Source organism: Canis aureus, chromosome 1, assembly GCF_053574225.1.
Source record: "Canis aureus isolate CA01 chromosome 1, VMU_Caureus_v.1.0, whole genome shotgun sequence".
Lineage (NCBI taxonomy): Eukaryota > Metazoa > Chordata > Mammalia > Carnivora > Canidae > Canis > Canis aureus.
This window is the reverse complement of record NC_135611.1, coordinates 48,625,561-48,647,124: the sequence shown is the minus strand read 5'-3', so window position 1 is coordinate 48,647,124 and position 21,564 is coordinate 48,625,561. Positions and strand designations below refer to the sequence as shown.

General features: G+C 46.9%; 1 protein-coding gene across 7 annotated transcripts in view; it reads right to left on the bottom strand.

The window, feature by feature from the left end:
- Positions 1-21,564, bottom strand: part of SYTL3 (synaptotagmin like 3) — a 92,714-nt gene that overhangs the window by 28,716 nt on the left and 42,434 nt on the right. For all 7 annotated transcript variants that reach the window (XM_077898663.1, XM_077898616.1, XM_077898646.1 and 4 more), the window contains 4 exons: positions 8,587-8,638; positions 7,035-7,104; positions 5,001-5,079; positions 1,213-1,337 (listed from right to left, as the gene is read on the bottom strand). In XM_077898663.1, coding sequence (XP_077754789.1) covers positions 1,213-1,337; positions 5,001-5,079; positions 7,035-7,104; positions 8,587-8,638 — 326 coding nt within the window. The remainder of the gene's footprint in view (positions 1-1,212; positions 1,338-5,000; positions 5,080-7,034; positions 7,105-8,586; positions 8,639-21,564) is intronic.

Sequence of the window (21,564 nt, the reverse complement as noted above, 5' to 3'; positions counted from 1 at the left end):
TCAACTTGTGAATAGCTGCTCCAGAGTTCAGCCTCCAAACCAAGACCGCCCACCACTTTCTGGTTGTGTAACCAAGGCCATGTGACTTGATCTCCGTAAGCCTCAGTTTCCCTAAATGTAAAACAAGGCCAAACGCAATAGTGTGGGGTAGTGTGAGGATAAAACGAGATGATCCGAGGAAAGCCTTGAGTGGAGTCTGGCACCCAGTAAGAAAGACTGGCAATTTAGATAGTATATTTAGATGGCTTAGGTAGCAATTTAGATGCTGTATTATCTCTGGGGATCTTTACAAGCGGCCTGTGGCCTTGGGCAGAACGAGTATTATCATTCTCATTTCACCAAGAGCATATTGATGCTCAGGGAGTTCATGTGACACACCCAAGGTAGAGGGGTCCCCAACGGAGGCAGAATTTGAAACCTTGAGCTTGTGTGTGGAAGTTCCAGCAGGAGGTGGGGCTAATCTAATCCACTTGGCTCAAGTAGTCTGGGGACATCCTGAGTAGAGCCCGCAGCTGCAGGGAAGGGGCACCTGTCCTGTTCAGCCCACCAGAGCAGTCATATTGACCCCATATTGACCCATATAGGACACCTGCTCTAGCCAGGTCACCTCAGCTGGACTACAACCCAGGTGTTCTGATTCTAAAGGCGCTTTCTGTCCTGGGCCAGAGCATCTGCTTCAGACTTGGTTAATCCTGGTGGAAAGCCAGACTAATTATTTACTTAAAAGCCTTTATTAGGTGCGCTCTCTTGTGGTTTAGATACCTGGAGAGAGCCTCCCTCGTGATTGCCCGTCATGCAGCAGTTGCGTTTTTAGTGGTTTCTAGCAGAGACCAGGAGAGATTCTAACTGGAGGGTGTTGGGAGTAGGAAAGCCTCTTGACTCTCCATGAGGGTCTTCAACCTCAGGAACCACCTGGCACATTTTGGCCCTGCAGGTGGGCCCTTTGCCTTTGGCGCAGACTTGAAGCCGGCAAGGAGTCCCAGTGGACACCTGGAAGCCCTGGGGGCTTGGCCATTAGGCAGAAGCTTTTCCCTGCTCTCAACCATTTTCCAAATAGACCCTGAAATTTGACCATCATTTGGCCAGGCCTTCCCAAGAGAGAGGGGTTCATAATTACATTTTTCGGACTGCTTAAGATAAAAGGCAAACTAAATCTATAGAGAAATGGGCTAGAAGTAGCTCTCGTGGTGGCCTGGTGGCCTTGGGGAATACCCTGGTGGTGACGTTGATGGCAGTGTCAGACTGGCTCCTTCTCTCCGTCCGGCTAGCACATTGCCTGGGACCCGTGGCTAGGAGTTGCTTGTCAGAGGTCATGTCATTCTGGGACTTGGAAAGCTCTAGAAAACAAATACAAGGGATAACAGGTGGGAGCACACAGCTTTGACAGACTCCTAGGGCCCTCCTCTGGGACTCCCTGCAACCACACTCTGAGAAACCCCAAGGTCTCTGTAGGCTAGGCTTACAGCATGGGGAGGATGACCCTGAGCTCTGGGGTCCAGGGATGTGTCCCCAGACACCGTGTGCTGGACACGGAGCACACTGCCATGCACAGCACAGATGAGCTGGATTCTCAGGGGTGATGGTGTGGCCACTTGCCTCTGTGGGCAGACAGCCACCATCAGGGTGGGAGTGCAGGGGAGGTCATCCAGCCGGGTTACTCTGTATCCTGGGCACATGCTGTGAGTACCCAGTTGTCCAAGCACCAAAAAGGCAGCCTAACAAATCAGCCAACGTCTTAGGGGTTTCTTATAAAGATTTACAAATAAATACCATTGCTTGGGACCTTTTGAGGAGAGGTGGAGGCAAATTCAGGGTACCCTTATAATTATTTTAATAAGCAAACCCTGAAAATACAACTTTTCTTGTAATGTAATACCGGTTGAGAATAAAGGTGAATAAAGTGAGAAGGAAGGAATCCACACACAGAAGCAAACAATCACCTCAAAAATGATTTTGTCCTCCAAAAATGTCTTTCCTCTTCCATGGGGTCCTTGTCTCTCTCAAAGATGACCCTGAAACTATCTTTAGAGCAGAGCCCGCTGATGGATATAATGTGGCTTATATATGCCATTTCAAATTTTCCAGTAGCCACATTTTAAAAAGAGGTAAAAATTAATTTTAACACTTTCACTTAACACAATATATCCAAAATACTGTTAAAATATATAATCAATATCAAAATTAACAAAATGTTTAATCGGCAACTGACACATAATACTAGTTTCTGGGGTACCTTACGAGATGATCACCACCCTACATCTAGTTACCACCCACCACCATGTAAGACTGTTTCAACATTACTGTGCAGTACAACTGATTTTTAAATTCTTTTTTTAAGCAGTAAATTTCTGGAATCTGGTGTGTATTTTACCCTTTATTCAGGCAGGCCACATTTCCAGAGCCATCTGCAGTTAGCATATTGGACAGCCTGGCCCCAGAGCATCCTGTCCTCTGATCCGCTCCTCGAGATGCTATTTATTAGGCATCCCCCACATGTGCTCCCGGGCATATGTCTGCAGAGCATCTCTCTTCTCTAGAGGAGAACCTCACCTGCCCCCCAAAGCCCTGGGGCATCTTCTTTCCCACCAGGATGTGTGCAACCTCTCCTCTCTGAGAGCACTGCTGTCCACACTGTCCTCAAGTCTAGCATCTGGGAACCATGGGGCATCTTTCTGTGCCCAGAAGCTAGCAGGGTCTCAGCACACACCAGGCCCTCAATGTTGACAGTGGACCTGAACTCGAATGGCCAAATTCCAGCCCAGCTATGAAGGGTGTGAGAGCCCCCAGGAGGTGAAGACCCCCCACCTTGGGGGACGGGGTCATCCCCCTGCCCTCTGTTGGGCACTCACCCCAAAGCCTATGCCTTTATCTGGTCCATTTATGTTCACAGACAAGGCAGGTGGGGGTGCCTCCTAAGCAATTCTGCTTCTAACAAGTAGGCCTGGAATCAGGTGAAAAGGAAAGGTAACAGCCCAGAATGATCCTGAAGTGAAAATCAACATTCTTATTTCCTCTTCCCCTTCTAAGGGGAGCTAGAGTGCTGGAATCTTCTAGAAATGCAGCCATGATAAAAAGGGCTGGAATTGTTCATTTATTCCAATCGGATTGGCTCCACCGGGCAACATCAGCTACCAGAGGTCGTAGCTCTGGGGCAGCTTCCCAAACTCTTTAGGGCAAGGTCCCCTCCAGCCGTCCCCCACAGATCCCAGGTGACACCAGAAAGAGGCTGTCTGCTGTACCACTTCTGTAAGAAACAGGCAGCAGAAGGGATCAAGAGGGACAGGTGCACAATAGCTCGGGACCTGAAGAAACAGGAATCAGCCCCAGCCCCGCTACGTGCCCAGAGGCAGAGGCGGGGTGCAGCGCATGCAGCCTGTGCCCTTCCCCGTGGAAGCGGCGGGAGCACCTGGAAGAGGTGGTGGGCAGACCACTCCCCCCACCCGGGGGCCCAGAAAGCTGTGTCTTTTCATCCCTGCCTCTGGGCTGAGGTCTCGGCATCCCATGAAACACCAGAGCCTGAGCAAGCGGGAAGGGGATGCAGGTTAAGGGGTTCAATCCATACCCTATGGCAGAGACTGCTCTGCTCTTTTGAATCTTTTGAATCTCCCACCCCCCGGGGACTAGCCCGGCTGTCCACCTGGGTCTGCTGATTTATACTGATGGCATCATCATACCACTCAAAGTATTAAACTGGCGAGTCTCAAACATGTGAGCCTGTGTCCAGGTGAGGCTCTGGGTACGTAAGCACACCCAAGCGTTCCCACGTGTGGGTCCCAGCATGTGCAAGAGGGCGAGCGTGACATGGGACAAGATGAAACCTGTGTCCTGCCTCGCTGGGTGTCTGGCAGAGGGATTACCAGGTCAGAGTTAATGCTGAGGCAGGATTCCGGAATACAGTGGTGGGAGGGAATTCACATAAGCCGCGTGGATTTGGGGAAGGCTGTGCTTCTAGAAAGAGACGCTGAGAAGTTTCGACAAGAGTGGCAACAGGAACAGAGCCAGCTGCTCAGAGTTCGGGCAGCTGTTAACAGTTGGAAACCCGCGTCCCGGGCTGGTGCACACAGAGGGCAGGCGTCGTCTGAACGCCCGGCAGCCTAGCGGGGTGACTTGGACCCTCCCAGCTCTATTAGCAAGCAAGTGGCACGAAATTCGAGACAGACTGTCTGGTGGGATGGTCACCTTTTGCTTGTCTGAAAAGTGGTGCTTTGATTTCAGTTGTCATGACGCAGCTCGGAAGGGCTCGAGTGGAACACAGAGGACTAATTCAAATCCAATAATGAGACCGTCTCAAGGCCAAGCGACAACGCTGAGCCCATCCAAATGCACCAGCATGGGTAGAAGCCAATCAGAAGCACCGAGAAAGGGAGTGGATGCCTGATAACCCCCAATCCCTCCTAGTGCCCAGCCTGCTCCAGGCACCTTCGCAGGCCTGAGTGGGGGGGCTCTTCTCTGGGGTTTGCAGCTTAAGATAAACAGGAAAGAATATCTGAGCAGAAAGAACATTGAAAGAGGCAAGATTCTAAGCAGTGACAGGTTTGGGTTCGGGGCATCTGCAAATCACATGATTGCGGCTCATTGAAGAAGATAAATTGACCAAGGCCAAAAGAACGGACAAGTGGTTCCATGCGAATGACAGGCTCTGGGCCCTGCCTGGCCGGAAAGCCCCCGGACTTCATTCCCTGGAGCCATCCCACCCCACTGTTTTCCTCAGTCCTGGGGAGAGGCTGTGGGGGTGCCCGGATGGGCCGCCAGGTCCGTGCCAGCTCCTCCCCAGTAGCACTGAGCTCTGGCAGGTTCGGGCCACCGTTGGGCTAAACGGGGGGCTGAGGGTCTCCTCTTCCCCCAGGAAACCGGAGGTCTGCTCTGCGGGAGGAGGGGTGAAGGGCCAGGGCTGTGGTCCCCCCAGGAGCTGGAGACTGAGGTCCCGGGCCAGGCCCCGCCCGTGGGCTTGGCTGGCCCGGCTGGCGGTGGGAAGAACACATGGACAGGCATCCACTTACTTTTCATGTGCGTGGTAACAGACAGAAACAAATTTTCCACGGACTTATTAAATCCTTTAAACTGACCAAGTTCCTGTAACTAAAACAGAGACAGAGGAGAGAGGATGAGAGTTATATTTGAAGATGCGTGTCTGCCCCAGCAGCCTTCAGGCTGCCAACCCCCAACCACGGGCAGGTGTGAGCAGAGTGCGGGGGCTCAGGGTGTGCGCAGGTGTGTGTGCATGCATGTCTGCAGAGGAGAGGGCACTGTCCTCTCAAGAGGTAGGGACTGTCTTACTCAGCTGCTTTCCTCTGAGGTCTGACACCTGGGTTTAAGGAAGGAGCGTCAGCAGGGTGTGTTGACATGACAACTATCACCTCGGGAATAATGAGCAACATTTCACTGGCTCACACTGTACTCAGCTAGACTCCTGCTCCTTTAACCTGCTCTTGCATGACCCCACCCCAACTCCACACAGAGAGGATCCACCACAGCAGAAGGCACATGACATGGTGGCCATGGGTGGTACCAGGCTCAGGGCACCAGCCTGGAGCCAAGGAGTTCGTTCCACCCCTCTAAGCAGGAGAAAGAAGAGAAACGAAGCTAAAATGACAGCAAGGGGGTCACTTTCCCCTTCAAGTCCCATTCCTCCATCCTTCCAACCATCCATTCATCCATCCATCCCTCCATTTACCTGTCCATCCATCCATCCTTCCTCCAACCACCTCTCTATCCATCCCTCCATCCATCTATTCATCCCTCCCTCCATCCCTCCCTCCCTCTTCCCACTCCTCCCACCTTCAATGCCTCCTTCCCTCCATCCCTCCACCCATCCATCCAGGAAATATGTCTTGAGCACATCCATGCTGGAACTTTGGAGGATTCAGAATCTCAAGGAGAAAGTGGAACATAATTTTGAAGATCATTCCAGGGTCTCAGTTTGAAACTGGAAAAAGAATAAATATACCCTCTCCCTCACTAGCATATGAATATGCTCTTCTATGTACAGATATAGTTACTCTCTTTAATTCACAGACTAACGATAATGAAAATAATCAAGACCATGTATTTTCATGGCACTTTATAGTTTCCAAGTACCAGCACAGACATTATTTCATTAATTTCTCACACCAGCCATGGGAAGCAAGCCAGAGGAGTATAATTATTTCTACCTACCAAGTGGGAACCCAGATAACTCCCCTAAGATGACATCGCTAATTTCTGTGGACAGAAATGGTCCTGGTCTATTTTATGTTAGAATCTATAAATACTCAAAAGATATACACAAACACACTCCCCAGGCACTCCCACACCTATGAATCATACACCTGTGGATCAACCTGTATTTACTTCTCTTATATCCCCAGAGACCCCTGACACACTGCAGCTTATTCAGAACCCCACACTCAAGGGCAAAGGGCACAGATAGGGAAGACAGCCAACAAAATGACAAAAATAAAATGGTAGGAATGTGGGGTATGGCAAGGATGTGGGATGCAGGTGAAGATATGGGGTACAGGTAGGGATGCAGGCACAGATGAGGACATGGGATACAGGTGAAGATGTGGATACAGGTAAGGATATGGGATGCAGGTGGGGATGTGGGGCATAGGTGAGGATGTGGGGTGCAGGTGGAGAAGTGGGGTGCAGGTGAGGGTGTGGGGTATAAGTGGGGAAGTGGGGTACAGGTGGTGTGGGATACAGGTGGGGACATGGGGTACAGGTGGAGATGTGGGGTACAGGTGGTAATGTGGGGTAGGGTCAGGATGTGGGATGCAAGTAGGGATGTTGGGGTGCAGGAGAGGAAGTGGGGTGCAGAGGTGAGTCATTGTTAATGCAGATGATCACATGACCCCCAAAGTATGCCAGAAGCACAGATACCAGGCAGGACCCAGCACTTCCGGCCTCCATTCTCTGCTCCCTCCATGGCCTGCTTCAGGCACAGGTGGATCCCTTTGCTCTGAAGGTCTCTGTCCAACCTTCAGACCCCCTTCTTCTTCCACTTCTCTCCCACTTCCCCTTCCCCAGGGAAGCACACAAAACAGACACATTACCCTGTGAGAGCTGCCACTGCACTGGCTCTCGCTCAGAGGAGGTGGGGTGGGAGGAACCACAGAAATTTTGCTGCCAAGGAAAAATACAGGAATAAGAAATGGGTTATGAATGATCCAACCATTAGTCTTGCAAACACACAGGACTCGCCATTATCCCATAGTTCAAGTTCTGTCTTTTTTTTTTTTTTTTTATGATAGTCACAGAGAGAGAGAGAGAGAGAGAGAGAGAGAGAGAGAGGCAGAGACACAGGCAGAGGCAGAAGCAGGCTCCACACAGGGAGCCCGATGTGGGATTTGATCCCGGGTCTCCAGGATCGCACCCTGGGCCAAATGCAGGCGCTAAACCGCTGCGCCACCCAGGGATCCCTGTCTTTTTGTTTTGTTTTGTTTTTTTACTTCTTCACATTTTAGAAGAGGATCCTGGCAGCCCTGCCTGGATCTGCTCCTCTGGGCAGGGCATTCCTGGTATCAGAATGTGGCAAATGAGCACTGAGCTGCCCCTGCTCCAGCCCTGGTGCTCCACCTGTGTTGTCTAAGGCAGCCTGGCTGCTCTGGAGCCGAGATTCCCTGCGTCGTCCCCTGTGGCAGTTGGTGATGGAGGAGAAGGAGGAGGAAAAGGAGGGGAAGGAGGAGGAGAAGGAGGAGGAGGAGGAAAAGGAGAAGGAAAAGGAGGAGGAGGAGGAGGAGGGGGAGGAGAAGGAGGAGGAGGAGGAGTAGAAGAAGGAGGAGAAGGAGGAGAAGGAGGAGGAGGAGAAGGAGGAGAAGGAGGAGGAGGAGAAGGAGGAGGAGGAGGAGGAGGAGGAGGAGAAGGAGGAGAAGAAGGAGAAGAAGGAGGAGGAGGAGGAGGAGAAGGAGGAGAAGGAGGAGAAGGAGGAGAAGAAGGAGGAGGAGGAGAAGGAGGAGGAGGAGGAGGAGAAGGAGGAGAAGGAGAAGGAGGAGAAGGAGGAGGAGAAGGAGGAGGAGAAGTCCCAAGACTGCAAAGTCTCATTCTGGGCCAAGAAAAAAGAACTGGATGGGGAGCTTTCAGTAATACTTTAATATACTTGGTGCAATCAGGTGTGTGCATTGTTGCCAGCTTCCAGAGCGCTAGGTGTTTAGGATTTTGTATCAAGAAGTTAGCATCTTGCAGACCATTCCTCACTGCTGCCAATTTTATTCCATGGATGTCTGAGATGTCAGGCACCGGGCATGATGTTGGAGATATGAATGACTCTTAAAAGCAAATGATTGGTTTAGAATTTCACTTAAAATGCCATCAAAAATAAGATCTCATTTTCTTAACCACATTTCAGGAGAATTTAAGAAATAAAACCTTTAGTGAGAAAATGCTCTGCTAGCTCCCAAGAAGGCTCTTCCTAAGAATCTGGAAATATTTCTGTTTCAATCTTTTCCAGGCACTTTATCATTAAAAAAAAAAAAAAAGAAAGAAAAAAAAAAAGTCACATTCCAAAGCAGCAACGTCTGAAAGTCAAGAGATCTAGAAGTTCTTTCAGGGTCTTTTGTTCTTCAGCCCTGGAGGGACCAGGACAGTCTGCCCTAGTACAGCACTCACCTCAGCTCCTGATAAGATTGCAAGAGCTTTGCTCCGGCTGTCCCATGTTTGCCTGGAAGAGATACCAGTAAAGGTCATTCATTAGTAAGAAGACAACCTTGGTGGTGCAAACACAGGAAGCAATCAATTAAAATTAGCAGCTTTTTCTAACGTCACTACTTCTTCTTCTTCTTAAGATTTTATTTATTTATTTATTCATGAGAGACACAGAGCAGCTGAGGCACAGGCAGAGGGAGAAGCAGGATCCATGCAGGGAGCCCCATGTGGGACTCGACCCCAGGACTCCAGGATTGCACCCACCTGAGTGGCTCAGCGATTCAGCGTCTAACATCACTTCTTGCAGTTAAAAAGTAAAAGACCATTTTGAGGTGATCGAAATGCTCTGAGGTTCGATTGTGATGGTGGTCGCACAACTCTGTAAATTTGCTAAAAATAATTAAATTATATACTTAAAGAATGGATGAAGTTTATGTTCTAAACTACATCCCACGAAAGCGGCTGTTAAAAACGCCTGCATACACACAGGCGGAGAGACCATAAATTCTGGGAATGACTCCTTTTATTAGAAGTTGACGTTGGGCTAGATTTTCTAAATCTGGAAAATTTGAAAAGTAGTCGAAGCTTCCAAGCTTCCATCTGTCCTTTGGAAACATTTAATAATTGAATGACTATATTCCTTTGAACAGTCCTTGTTATGGAGATTAAATTAATCTGTTAAAGAATGTAATCTACTTATTTCTAGTTATAGAGGCTAATAATTTCCTAAAGAAGACTATGTCTCATATAGTACTCTTTTTGTTTCAAGGAAAGGGGATTTTATGATGTACTAAGAGCCCCAAAATAGAACTCTACATGTCCATAGTCCTGTGAACACAATGTTTCCTGGCCCAGCGCTTAGGAAGAGGTTCTTCAGCCAAGCTGGGAAGCTGGAAGGCAGACTGCCTTGCCCAGGGGAGTTTCCCACCGGGCCCCACACTGCCCAACACAGAGCTGAGAACCACCAGACCTGCCATCCTAAGAGGTCCCTCTAGCTCCCCTGTTGTGTGTTTGAAGGTTTTAATCCATTCCAAAGAAAAACTTACATATACATTCGTATCTCCATAAGTCATGAAGAAGAGTAGGGGAGGGCTTTGGAAGGGGGAAGGCAAGGGTCTTTGACATCAAGGCCAAATCTTAAAACCAGGAGGAGCTGACCCCCAGTTGATCCCTAAGTGGTGCAGGCCCCAGGGCGGGGGTTCTTAACTGGAACTGGCCTCGGGGAGTGCGTGAGCTCTGAACTCATAAGTCAAAGTCTGAGTCTACCTGTCTGTGTGCCTTGCGGTGGGGAGGGGGTTCATGATGGTGTTCACCAGATTCTCAAAGGAGCCTGTGAGCCCTCCCCCGTGAAGAAATGCTTCTCTAAGGCAGATCAGAGAGGTCGCCCCAAAGGCCGAGAGCTGCCCCAGTAGAATCAGCTGGTAGTGGATGAGAGCCCACATCCGCAGGAGCCACTGGGAAGAAAACATCCAGGCCAGAAGAAAAAGAGAACCACCCTAACTGCATCGCGGCCGGGTGGTTGTCATGAAAGCAGAGCAAAACAAGGCAAAGAAAAAGAAAAATTAGTGACACTGTTTATCCACCGTGTCCCGGGTGAAAACACAGAACACCCAAGGGATGGGGAGTTCCGAGCCCTGTTGTGGGTTGGCCGGCTCGCTCACTGTGGCGGCTGGCTCCCTTCCCACTGCCTGCCTTCTGCAGACCCTCATCATCTGTCCCTGGGTTGTGGTGCCAGTGTCCCCAAGGCACAGCCACCAGCCACAACCCCTCCCACCCCCATCGATGCTATGGATCTACTGCCTAAAGCCCTTCAGTGACTCCCCCTGTCACTGCCCAAAGTCCAAGCCCCACACAGTGTCCCTGGGCCTCCACACCCCCTGTGGGCCCAGCTCTCCTGCTGGCTTCCCTCCCTGCAGGCTCCAGCAGCACCTCTTCCCACAGCCCCTCCCCAGACATTGTCTACTTACTCCCACTTACCCCCCTTTCATCTCCTGGTGCCCATTGCCTGGGCATTTCTACCTGAGACCCCTGTCTCCGTCCTGGACTTAAGCCTAGTCCCCTACACCCCATTGCCAAATACCCCTCACCCCAGGGCCCAGGGCAGGCCTGGCCACAGACGGCTCTCTGCTGTCCCCTGCTGGCTGCATCGGGCCTGGCCGGCCACACTGGGCTCTGCGACCTCTCTCTGTAAAGACCAAGTAAGTATTCTAGGCTCTCTGCAGTCTCTGTCCTCTGCCCCTGGGACAGCAGGCGTACACAATATTAGGGTTGTTGGAGGGGACGAGGCCGGGGGGGATGGGGTAACTGGGGGATGGGCATGAAGAAGGGCACACGATGTGATGAGCACACGGTGTGATGTGCAACTGATGAATCACTGAAGTCTACCCCTGACGCTAATATAAGACACTACACGTTAATTACTTGAATTTAAATAAAATTTAAAAATAAATTTTTAAAAATACAGAGCGTCTGTGCCCCAGTTAAACTTGGTGGACATTGAAATTTGAATTTCATGGCTTTTTAATGGGTTACAAACATTATTCTTTTGGCCATTCAAAAATGTAAGACCCATTCTTAACTCACAGGACATACAAAGACAGGCAGAGGGACAGGTTTGGCCCTTAGGTCCCACCGCACCCCCGTGGTGCCCGTCAGTGATGCAGAGGCCCAGGTGCACTGTGCACAACCACAGTCTGTTCACTGAAGTTTGGGAAGCGCTGCTCTGTGGCTGGGTCTGGTTCACTGTTTATTTCCATGGTAATTTTCTCCTCTATTCCCTCAGTTGTTTCTTACCAGAGGCTTCCTTAGAAAGCACTATTTACTTTCTGTTAATATAAAAATGCACCTAACAGAGGCGCCTGGGTGGCTCAGCCCATTGGTGTCCAACTCTTGGTTTCGGCTCAGGTCATGATCTCAGGGTTGAGGGACTGAGTCCCACACTGGGCTCCACACTCAGCAAGGAGTCTGCTTGAGATTCTCTCTCTCCCTCTGTCCCTCCTCCCCCTGCTCTCTCTCTTGCACAGGATTTCTCTCTCTCAAAAAAAAAAAAGTAATAAAATAACAACACACATAACTTCAGGGAGAAAATGCTGATAAAAGGGTGCCCTCTAAGGTGTCCTGAGAGGTGAGGTGCCTGGAAGCAGCGGCCCTGCTGTGCTGCTCAGGCTGCCTCATTAGGCCAGAGGCTTTGCAAAGGAGCAGCTGTGGGTCAGGGTGGGGAGCCTAGGCTTCCAGGGCACATTCTCGAAGGCACAGCTGCCATCCTCTAGCAGCTGATGTGTGCCCTGTGCTGTGTGCCACGCTCCACATGCATGTGCTTCTTGAGTGGTCACTGGGTGTCATTTCAATGTCATCAGTGAAAACTAAGCCTTAGGGACATTCTGCAACAGGCCCAAAGTCACTGTCTACAAATGACAAAACTGCCTTTTGCACCATAACTTGCCTACTGAGGGGGATACAAACAAGTTAGGGAAGAGCAGACCAGTGACTGGTACATGGGGTGGGGGTGGGGATGCGGTTACCATTCTCTCCACTTTTCTCAAGTGTGAAGATTTTCATGATAAAAAGCAAAGAGGAGGGCAGCCCAGGTGGCTCAGCAGTTTTGTTTGTTTTGTTTTTGTTTTTAAAGAATTAGATTTTTTTATTTATTAGACATAGAGAGAGAGAGAGAGAGAGAGAGAGAGGCAGAGACACAGGCAGAGGGAGAAGCAGGCTCCATGCCGGGAGCCGAACGCGGGATTCGATCCCAGGACTCCAGGATTGTGCCCTGGGCCAAAGGTAGGCACCAAACCGCCGAGCCACCCAGGGATCCCGGCTCAGCAGTTTAGTGCCTCCTTCAGCCTGGGGCGCGATCCTGGAGACCAGGGATCGAGTCCCACGTCGGGCTCCCTGCAGGGAGCCTGCTTCTCCCTCTGCCTGTGTCTCTGCCTCTCTGTGTGTGTCTCTCATGAATAAATAACATCTTAAAAAAAAAGTGAGGGGGGAAACAACCACTTATAAACCGATGGCCAACTCCCTGGAAACTCTGAGATTTCTTTTTTTTTTTTTTTTTTCTGAGATTTCTTAATTGAGAAATGCTTTCTATTTGTCACAGGTATCTCACCCTGCTTAAACCAAGAAATGAAGCCTGTGTCCCTGGGTTGGGGCATCCAGCCTGGGGTGTGAGGGCCCTCGGGGACAGAGGGGCCAGGCTGGGAGGGTGCCAGCAGTGCCTACCCGCTCCCCCTCAGGCTCCCACGTCTCTCCTAGCCCTGCCCCCTTCCCCCTCCAACCCCACTCCAGAGCACAGGAAGTGCTGTCCTTTGCTTACAGCTCACTGTCTAGGTGAATACAACAGATAATGAATGAACATCCTCGACCAGCAGCCAAGGCTGCTATGGGTTGAGTTGTATCACTTGAAAAGACATGTTGAAGTCCTCACCTTTTTTTTTTTTTTTTTAAGGTTTATTGATTTATTTTTGAGGTGGGAGAGGGGCAGAGGGAGAAGGAGAGAGAGAGAATCTCGATCAGACTCCCCGCTCAGTGGGGACCCAGACACAGGGCTCCATTCCACAACCCTGAGATCATGATCTGAGTCGGAATCAAGAGCTGGATGCTTAACAGACGGAGCCACCCAGGCTCCCCAAAGTCTTAATCTTTAGTACCTGTGACCATGACCTTATTTGGAGATAGTCTTTGCAGAGCAAGCTAAGGGGAGGTCATTAGGATAGGCCCTAATCCAATATGACTAATGCTCTTATAAAAAGGGAAAACATGGACACAGAGGTGGATGGGCACACAGGGAAGACAATGTGAAAACAGCCATGTGACAACAGAAGCAGAGACTGGAGTCATGTGTCTACAAGCCAATGGTTGTCAAGGACAGGCAGGAGGCAGCTGGAGCTATGAGAGGCAGGGAGAGACCCTACCCTGCAGCTGGCCAAGGGAGTGGCCCCTTGACATCTGAGTTTTGGCCTTCCAGCCCCCAGAATAGTGAGACAACACATTTCTGCTGTTTGAAGCCACCAATGCTTGTTCTAATAGCCAGAGGAAAAGACCTATAGAGGTCCTTTGTGATTGAGTCCCTCCCTGCCTCTCCAGGGTCACCCTCCACTATTTAGAGTATATATCACCTGTCCCATCCGTAGGTCATGGAGAAGATGCCTGGTGTCCTCTAGACTGTTCTTCCATGCTCCTCGCTCACGTGCCTTCCCACCTCAGCTGGTGCTTTCCTCTCCGGGATCCTGAGCCTGTCCTCACCCGGCTGGCCCCTTCACGGTTGCCACGCACACTTCACTAACATTCCTCTGACTGTACTGTGATTATGAGCATCTGTGTTGGTCTCCCCGACTGGACAGTGAACACTTTGAGGATACAGGTCTCGTCTTACATATCTTGGTGTCGCCAGCACCAGCAGAGGGTTTGTTGTGTGGGGTGGTGGTTACAAATACAACAGCAGCAACCAGAACTATCTTAACAATAAGCGTCAGCTCCTCATTTGAGCCATATGACCAAACACGTATGAAAAGAAGGTCACCGGGGCGCTTGGTGGGTGGTTCAGTTGATTAAGCATCCGACTCTTGATTGATTTCAGCTCAGGTCATGATCTCAGAGCTGTGAGACAAAGTCCCAGGTTGGTTCTGAGCTCAGCATGGAGTCTGCTTGAGATGTTCTCTCTCTCTCTCTCTCTCTCTCTCCATCTGCCCCTCCCCCCAACTTGAGTTTGCACGTGCTCTCTCTCCAATAAATAAATAAATCTTTTTTTAAAAAAGAGGCAGCCATCATTTTTTTTTTTCACAACTTGGCTTACATGTGCCTCACCCATTCACTCACATTCACTGAGTAGAAAACACAGGAGCACTTTACAGAGGTAAGGAAGACACAAGCTCTGCTCACACACAGGAGCTCACAGTGCTGTAGGGATCCATACCAACCACAGAGCACCTGTGGTTTCTAGATCTAATGCCAGTCCTGCAGCTGGCACAAGCATGTCTGTGACAAGTCATTATCTACCTATGCAATACTTCTTGATCTAAAAAAAAAAATAGAGTTAAGGCACCTTATATCAATTGCTCATGAAAACTCTTATAGAATGGATGCCCATCTCAGCTGGACTTCATTGTCATGCTGGTCAAGCACACTAACTGCCAAGCTGCTGGTGCCCTGGACCACTGGCCCTGCAGCAGCTGCCATGCCCTGCTACCCTAATACTTGGCACTTAGGTGACATGGTTCATGGGGAAGAAGGCACAGAATAGACTTTGTGGAACGATCCAGGGAAACTCAGCCAACCCAGCAAATCCTGTCCAGTGGCCAAGTGGCCTCATGTTCTGAACTGTGGGATCTGTGTGGGTTCTTCTTCTTCCAAGACATTACCATGAACTTCCCCTGCTACACCGAAGGACCCCCACAGCAACCCTTTGTTAGAAAAGTCATACATGACCATACAGTCGTGTGGGATCCAGCTATGGAGCTAACAGACCATCACACAGAAGGGTGGCCTGGCCCATAACCACCTCTTTGCTGCTGCCTATGCAGGGGCAATAGCATCCTAGGTAGGAAACCACACCCTGGAATTCCAGGTGTGACCCAAAGCAAAAGACAGGTGGGGCTACTCTACATGGAGCCTCCCTGGAAACAATGCAAATGTGCCCCTCCCTCAAAATACTTTTGTCTGACCCGTAGGAGTTGGTTGCAACCTATGGATTTTGTTAAAACAACTTATTTTGCTGATTCTTCCAGAAAAATCATCACATTAAGCACACAAATCTCAGATGTCTATGATGTGAACTGTACTCCCACTTAGATGTGGCTCCTTAACACAATGTTCAACCCGCACAACTGTATATGGCAGTTCTGATAGTTGGTCCACACTAGAGCTTGAGTATTTTAAATTCTAGGAGAGGCAAATAAAAGCAGGGTTTCAGAGTGGTGTTAGACAATTACAGTGTGTTTTAGGACATTTTCCTTACTAGGAAACAAAAAGTCCCTAAAACAACAAAGTTTCAAACTAATTTTTGGCTCACATGTGCAAAATGGAAAATGTCTTAAAAAATTTTGACCTAGAAATCCCTCAATATATGAAGAATCATGATATCCCATCATAGATGGTTTTGGAGCTGGACTCCAGAGCCATTTTTAAATATATTTTAGTCCTTAGAGAAGCTTTGAGCTGAAACAGCACTGGAGCCAAGCCACTACCCCAGGATGAAAGAAGACAAAGTGCACAACCATGAATCAGCAACTAATGCCTTCCAGGAGAACAAAAATTAATAATAGTAGATTTATAATCCTGCTGGCAGAAAACATCTCTCATCCGGTGTCCTTTTGCTATTAGACATTACTCTTCTGCTTAGTCACAAGAGAGAAAAAATAATTTTTTCTCTTAATTAAGCTTCCTATATTCTATCAACAGAAATTCTGGATGGCTTCCATGTTAATAACAATCACCAGGAGCTGAGCAGTAACTCTTCCACGAAGACAAGCTTAAGGCTGCTAGTTATAGCAACTGGCGCAGATTTGTTGAGGACCTGGGGACAACAGATTGCTTTCTGGTGTTCTTTGATTTTCTCTGAAAATTGAATGTAGATTTTAGGAGTCCTCTAAGCTAAAGAATTTAGATCTTAATCCCTTATCAGATATGTGATTTGCAATTATTTCCTTCCATTCCATGGGTCACCTTTATACTCTATTGACAGCATCCTTTGATATACAAGCTTTTCATTTTGCTGTAGCCTCATTTGTCCATTTACTTTCTGTTGCCTGTGGCTTTGGCATCACATCTTGAAATCACCGCCAAAGCCAATGTCTTCCTTCCCTCTGAGTTTTTCTTCTAAGAGCTTTATAGTTTTAGGTCTGTTGTCCATCCTGAGTTAATTTTTGTAGGGTGTTAGGTAGGGGTCCAACTTCGTTCTTTCACATGTGAATCTCCAGTTTTCCCAGCACCATTTACTAACAAGGCTGATCTTTCCATCTTGAATGATACGTTTAGAGTCATTTGGCTACATATTCGAGAGTTTCTTAGGGGTGCTCTAGATATTTACATTGGTCTCTTTGCCTGCCCTTATGCCAGGGCCACACTATTTGGATTACTATACCTTCATAGTAAGTTTTGAAATTGGGAAGTGTGGTTGGTATGGATCCCTACAGCACACTTTTTCTTTTTCAAGCAACAGACCAAATAACCCAATTTTATACAAGGGCATGGGACTTCGTTCAATAGACAATATAGAAGTGGCCAATCAGCACATGAAAAGATGTTCGACAACACTAATCATTAGGGAAATGCAAATCAAAACACTAATGATACAACCATATGGAAAACAGTGTGGAGGGACATTTAGGTGCTCAGTGGTTGAGCGTCTGCCTTCTGCTCAGAGTGTGATCCCAGGATGCTGGATCGAGTCCCACATCAGGCTCCCTGCGGGGAACCCGCTTCTCCCTCTGTCTATGTATCTGCCTCTTTCTGTGTGTGTCTCATGAATAAATGAATAAATCTGAAAAAAAAAAAAAAACAGTGTGGAGATTCCTTCAAAAAAAATTAAGAATGGAACTATTATATGATCTAGCAATCCCACACAGGGCATATATCTGAAGATGCAATCACTATCTCAAAGAGATAGTTGTACTCCCATGTTCATTACAACTCTGTTCACACTAGCTAAGATATGGAAACAAATTAAGTGTCCTTTAACTGATGAATGGTTAAAAAAAATGTGGTATATATTAAAATGGAATACTGGGGCACCTGGGTGGCACATTCGGTTGAGTGTCTAACTCTTGGTTTCATCTCAGGTCATGATCTCAGGGTCGTGAGATCGAGCCTTGTGTGGGGCTCCACGCTTGGTGTGGAGTCTGCTTGGGCTTCTCTCCCTCTCTCTCTCCCTCTGCCCCTCCCCCATTGCACTCTCTTCTCTAAAATGAATAAGTTCTGGGAATCTAATATATAGTCACCATGGTGATCACAATTAACAATACTGTAAGTTGCTATGAGAGCAGAGTGTTCTCACCATAATGATGGCAAAATTATAATTGTGTGATGTGAAGGATGTGTTAACAAACCTTATGTGGTAAATTTTTTGAAATATCTATATGTATCAAATCATCAAAACAAAATTCATACAGAGAATAAAATAAGTGTCAGGTTAGTAGATGCCTAATAAATACTGAGGGAATGAGTTACAAAAACACAAACACATCAGGACGCCTGGGTGGCTCAGCAGTTGAGCATCTGCCTTTGGTTCAGGGTGTGATCCTGGAGTCCCAGGACCAAGTCCCACATCAGGCTCCCTGCATGGAACCTGCTTCTCCCTCTGCCTGTGTCTCTGCCTCTCTCTGTGTGTCTCTCATGAATAAATAAATAAAATATTTTTTAAAACCCACAAACACAATGAAATACTACTTCATACCCATTGTAATGGCTATTTAAAAAAAAAAAAACAGAAAATAACAAGTATCCACATGGATACAGAGAAACTGGAACCCTATGCATTGCTAGTGGGAACATAAAATGGGCAGCCACTGTAGGGAATAGTATGGTGGTCACTCAAAAAATTAAATGTAGAATTGCCATTTGATCCAGCAATGCCACTTCTGGGTATAAACACAAAAGAACTGAAAGCAAGAAGTTGAACAGGCATTTGCACACCCATGTTCATAGCAACACTGTTCACGATAGCCAAAATGTGGGAGCTACCCCAGTACGCTTCAGATGAATAGATAAACAAAATGCAGTATATACATACAATGGAATTTCATTTAGACTTAAAAGGAAGAAAATTCTGGCACATGCTACAACACAGATTGACCTTGAAGACATCATAAGTGAAATAAGAAAGACACAAAGGACAAATATACTATGCTTCTACTTACATGAGGACCTGCTGTAGTCAAACTCATAGAGTCAGAGAGCAGAATGTGGTCACCAGGGGCTGGCTAGGAGGAAGCCCAGACAGTATGTGTTTAATGGGAAAGAGAGTGTTGGTTTTGCAAGATGAAAAAGTCCTGGAGATGGATGGTGGTGATGGTTGCACAATGTTGTGAATGTGCTTGATGCCACTGAACTCTACATTTAAAAACAGTTAAAATGGGAAATTTTATGTTATGTCTATTCTACTGCAATAAAACAATAAGCATGGAGTTCTTAAACACAAAATGATTTCTCATTTAAGTATGTATGTGTCTGGTCTCCCAAAAAAACATATTCACATAAGGAGATAACCTAATGTCCAATGGTCAAGATATTCTCTAGAAACTACCCTAATCAATAATCTGATCTCAACCTATGAACACATGAATTCTTAACTAGAGATAATTTCATCTTGGTTGCCCATTCTGTTCATAAACAGGGAAATAATGATGGTCACTAAAATGCGGTTCCATTACCAGCCTATCACATAGAGCTGAGGGCAGCACACTTTCTGCACAGAGTCAGGTTTTAAAAAGTGTAGGCTTTGCCAGCATACAATCTCTGCTACAACCACTCAACCACATTGTATTGCAAAGCCAGCCACAAATAGAAAGGATCGAGCATGGTTGTGTTCCAATAAAACTTTACATAAACAGCCAATGGGCCACATGTGGCTTGTGTGTGTTAGCTTGCTAACCCCCAACAGAGCAAGTAGTAGTAAGTAAAATAAAATACTGACTAGCCCAATAACTAGCCCATGTAATCATGCTTTCCCTCCATGTTAGAAGCAACGGATCAAAATCCAACAGCAGATAGGGAGGTAGTCATGACAAGTCAAGACCAAAAATGTAAACTGCTGAGGGTGGCCTCATCATCAAGAGGTGGGGGACAGTGGTGGAGGCAGAGACACAGAAATGGTCCTGGTAGGGAATGCTGGTGCTCAGAAAGCAGCAAGGATATTCTAAAGGCTTGGGGAGGTATTTGAGATATTTGAATACAGGGGGGCAAAAATCTGGGTTGAGTTGATGTATCCAAAGCACGTTGGACAATCTAAGCAATTCAATTTTTGAGTTGCTACTATGAACAAAACCAAAGGCATCATGAATCAAAGATGGCTAAACTCAAGAACTTGCTTTCAGAAGATTCTTACCTAGAAACACTGGATGAGAACGAATGGTTTGAAGGTCAAGGGCTTACTTCACACGGTAATCATAAAATCTGACTTGACAGTCTCTGTTCTAACTGATTTAAATGGATCACTCTGCAAATCTGTCAGGAATATGAGGAGCAATCCAATCAGTTGAGAAAAATCACTTCTAGGGCCCACACTCCCTCCTGTGAGTATGTGTTCATTTTGTCTTTCCCCTGAAGGAGAGTAGTGAGAAGGAAATATTCAGGAGATAAGATGCCAGTTTCTTTAAAATAAGACAAAGGTATATTCAAAATTATGTATACAGGAAATAAACATGATTTCATAAAGACACCCTCTCATGAATGTAAGTACACAACTAGGCACTTGATCTGTAACCTCCAGAAAGCTTTACTTAATCATCTTGGCAAAATCCACCTGTTGAATTGCATGGGTGGGAGGTCTTTACTGAGCCAGCAAGCAGAGAGGCAATGAAGGCAGGGCTTTATGGTATGGTCACCCCTATTTACTCATACCTACTTCTTTTAATTCGTGAGCCCGAGTGCTCCAGCCCCCACACAGCCAGTCCTGCTAGCTGTTCTCATAGTCCTACAATCAGATGGGCCATATCCAAGCTGCCCACTAGAAGTATAATATTCTAAAAAGTTACATGAAGAATTAAATCACATTTACTACTGGGAGGGGGTGATAAAACTTCTTCTTCTTCATGGTTATGAGACACAATATGACCCTGGTTAGCTAGATAATGGATCATTGAGACCATTATGAGAGGCTATATCAAGGTACGGCCTTCCCAAACTATTTTATTTCCCAAATACTAACAATGAAGTGTAAATCACAACAAATTGTTTATATATAATATTTAACCATTCTGAAACTTGAAAAAATATAGTAACTCGAAAAAATATAGAAACTTGAAAAAAAAATAGTATTGTCATCTTTCTGCCCTTAAACTCAAAGATCAAGTAATAAAATGTCACGGTTGTTAAAAAACAAAACCAAAGAAACCCAAAGAAAGTAAAACACACATTCACAGCAAGGAGCCAGAAGAGGGCGCTGTCTTTATAAGTTTAGCAGATGCCCCCCAAAATAAGATCAGTTTTCAGTTTTGGTTCTGTTATTAGTGATCTAGAAAAGTGTCATCATAATTGTTTACTATATTTGCTACTTTACCAGTGGCTCTCAAACTTAACATGCATAAAAACTTATTTGGGGACTTGTTAAATACACATTCTTGAGTCACACCTGGTCCCATGGGATCAGGAACTTTGAATTTGAAACAGCTTGCTGCTGATCCTGAAGCAGGGTTCCCAGAAGCCACAGTAAAAACCCTCAGTGCAGAGATGGCCAACTGCCCGAGGGTGGAGAGGCAGGAGGTGATGATACCAGATGGCTGGGTAGCTAGCTGCCTACGCAACACTCAGACCCTACAAAGGTCTCTATGTTCTGATCATTCTGATGCACCCCAGATGAACTGCAACTACGGTATACAAGGAATTATTTTAAGACAATGAAACCAAATATCAAATTCTAAAATCTTAGAGGAGGGAAAAAAGCCAGTCTATAATCAGAAAAAAAAATTAAGAAAAGCATCTATATTTTTAAAATATTTTTAAATATTTAAAATATTTTTTGTACCATCTAGCTGCAAAATGAAAAATTGGAGTTCATCTTTTCTTGCTTTTAAATCTTTTTAAGGATTGGAAAAGTAACACAACAAACTGCTACAATTAATATCAGTTATTCTTTGTTGGATTATTACTTATCCTTTGTCTACTTTCAAGGAAATTTGGGGAGCATTTACCTTAAAAGGCACATATCCAATAGAACCCTTAAAATAGGCATATAAAAAGGAAGCGGGGTGACAGAGGGCATAATGAATTCCTTTGATGGGACATGAAATTTGG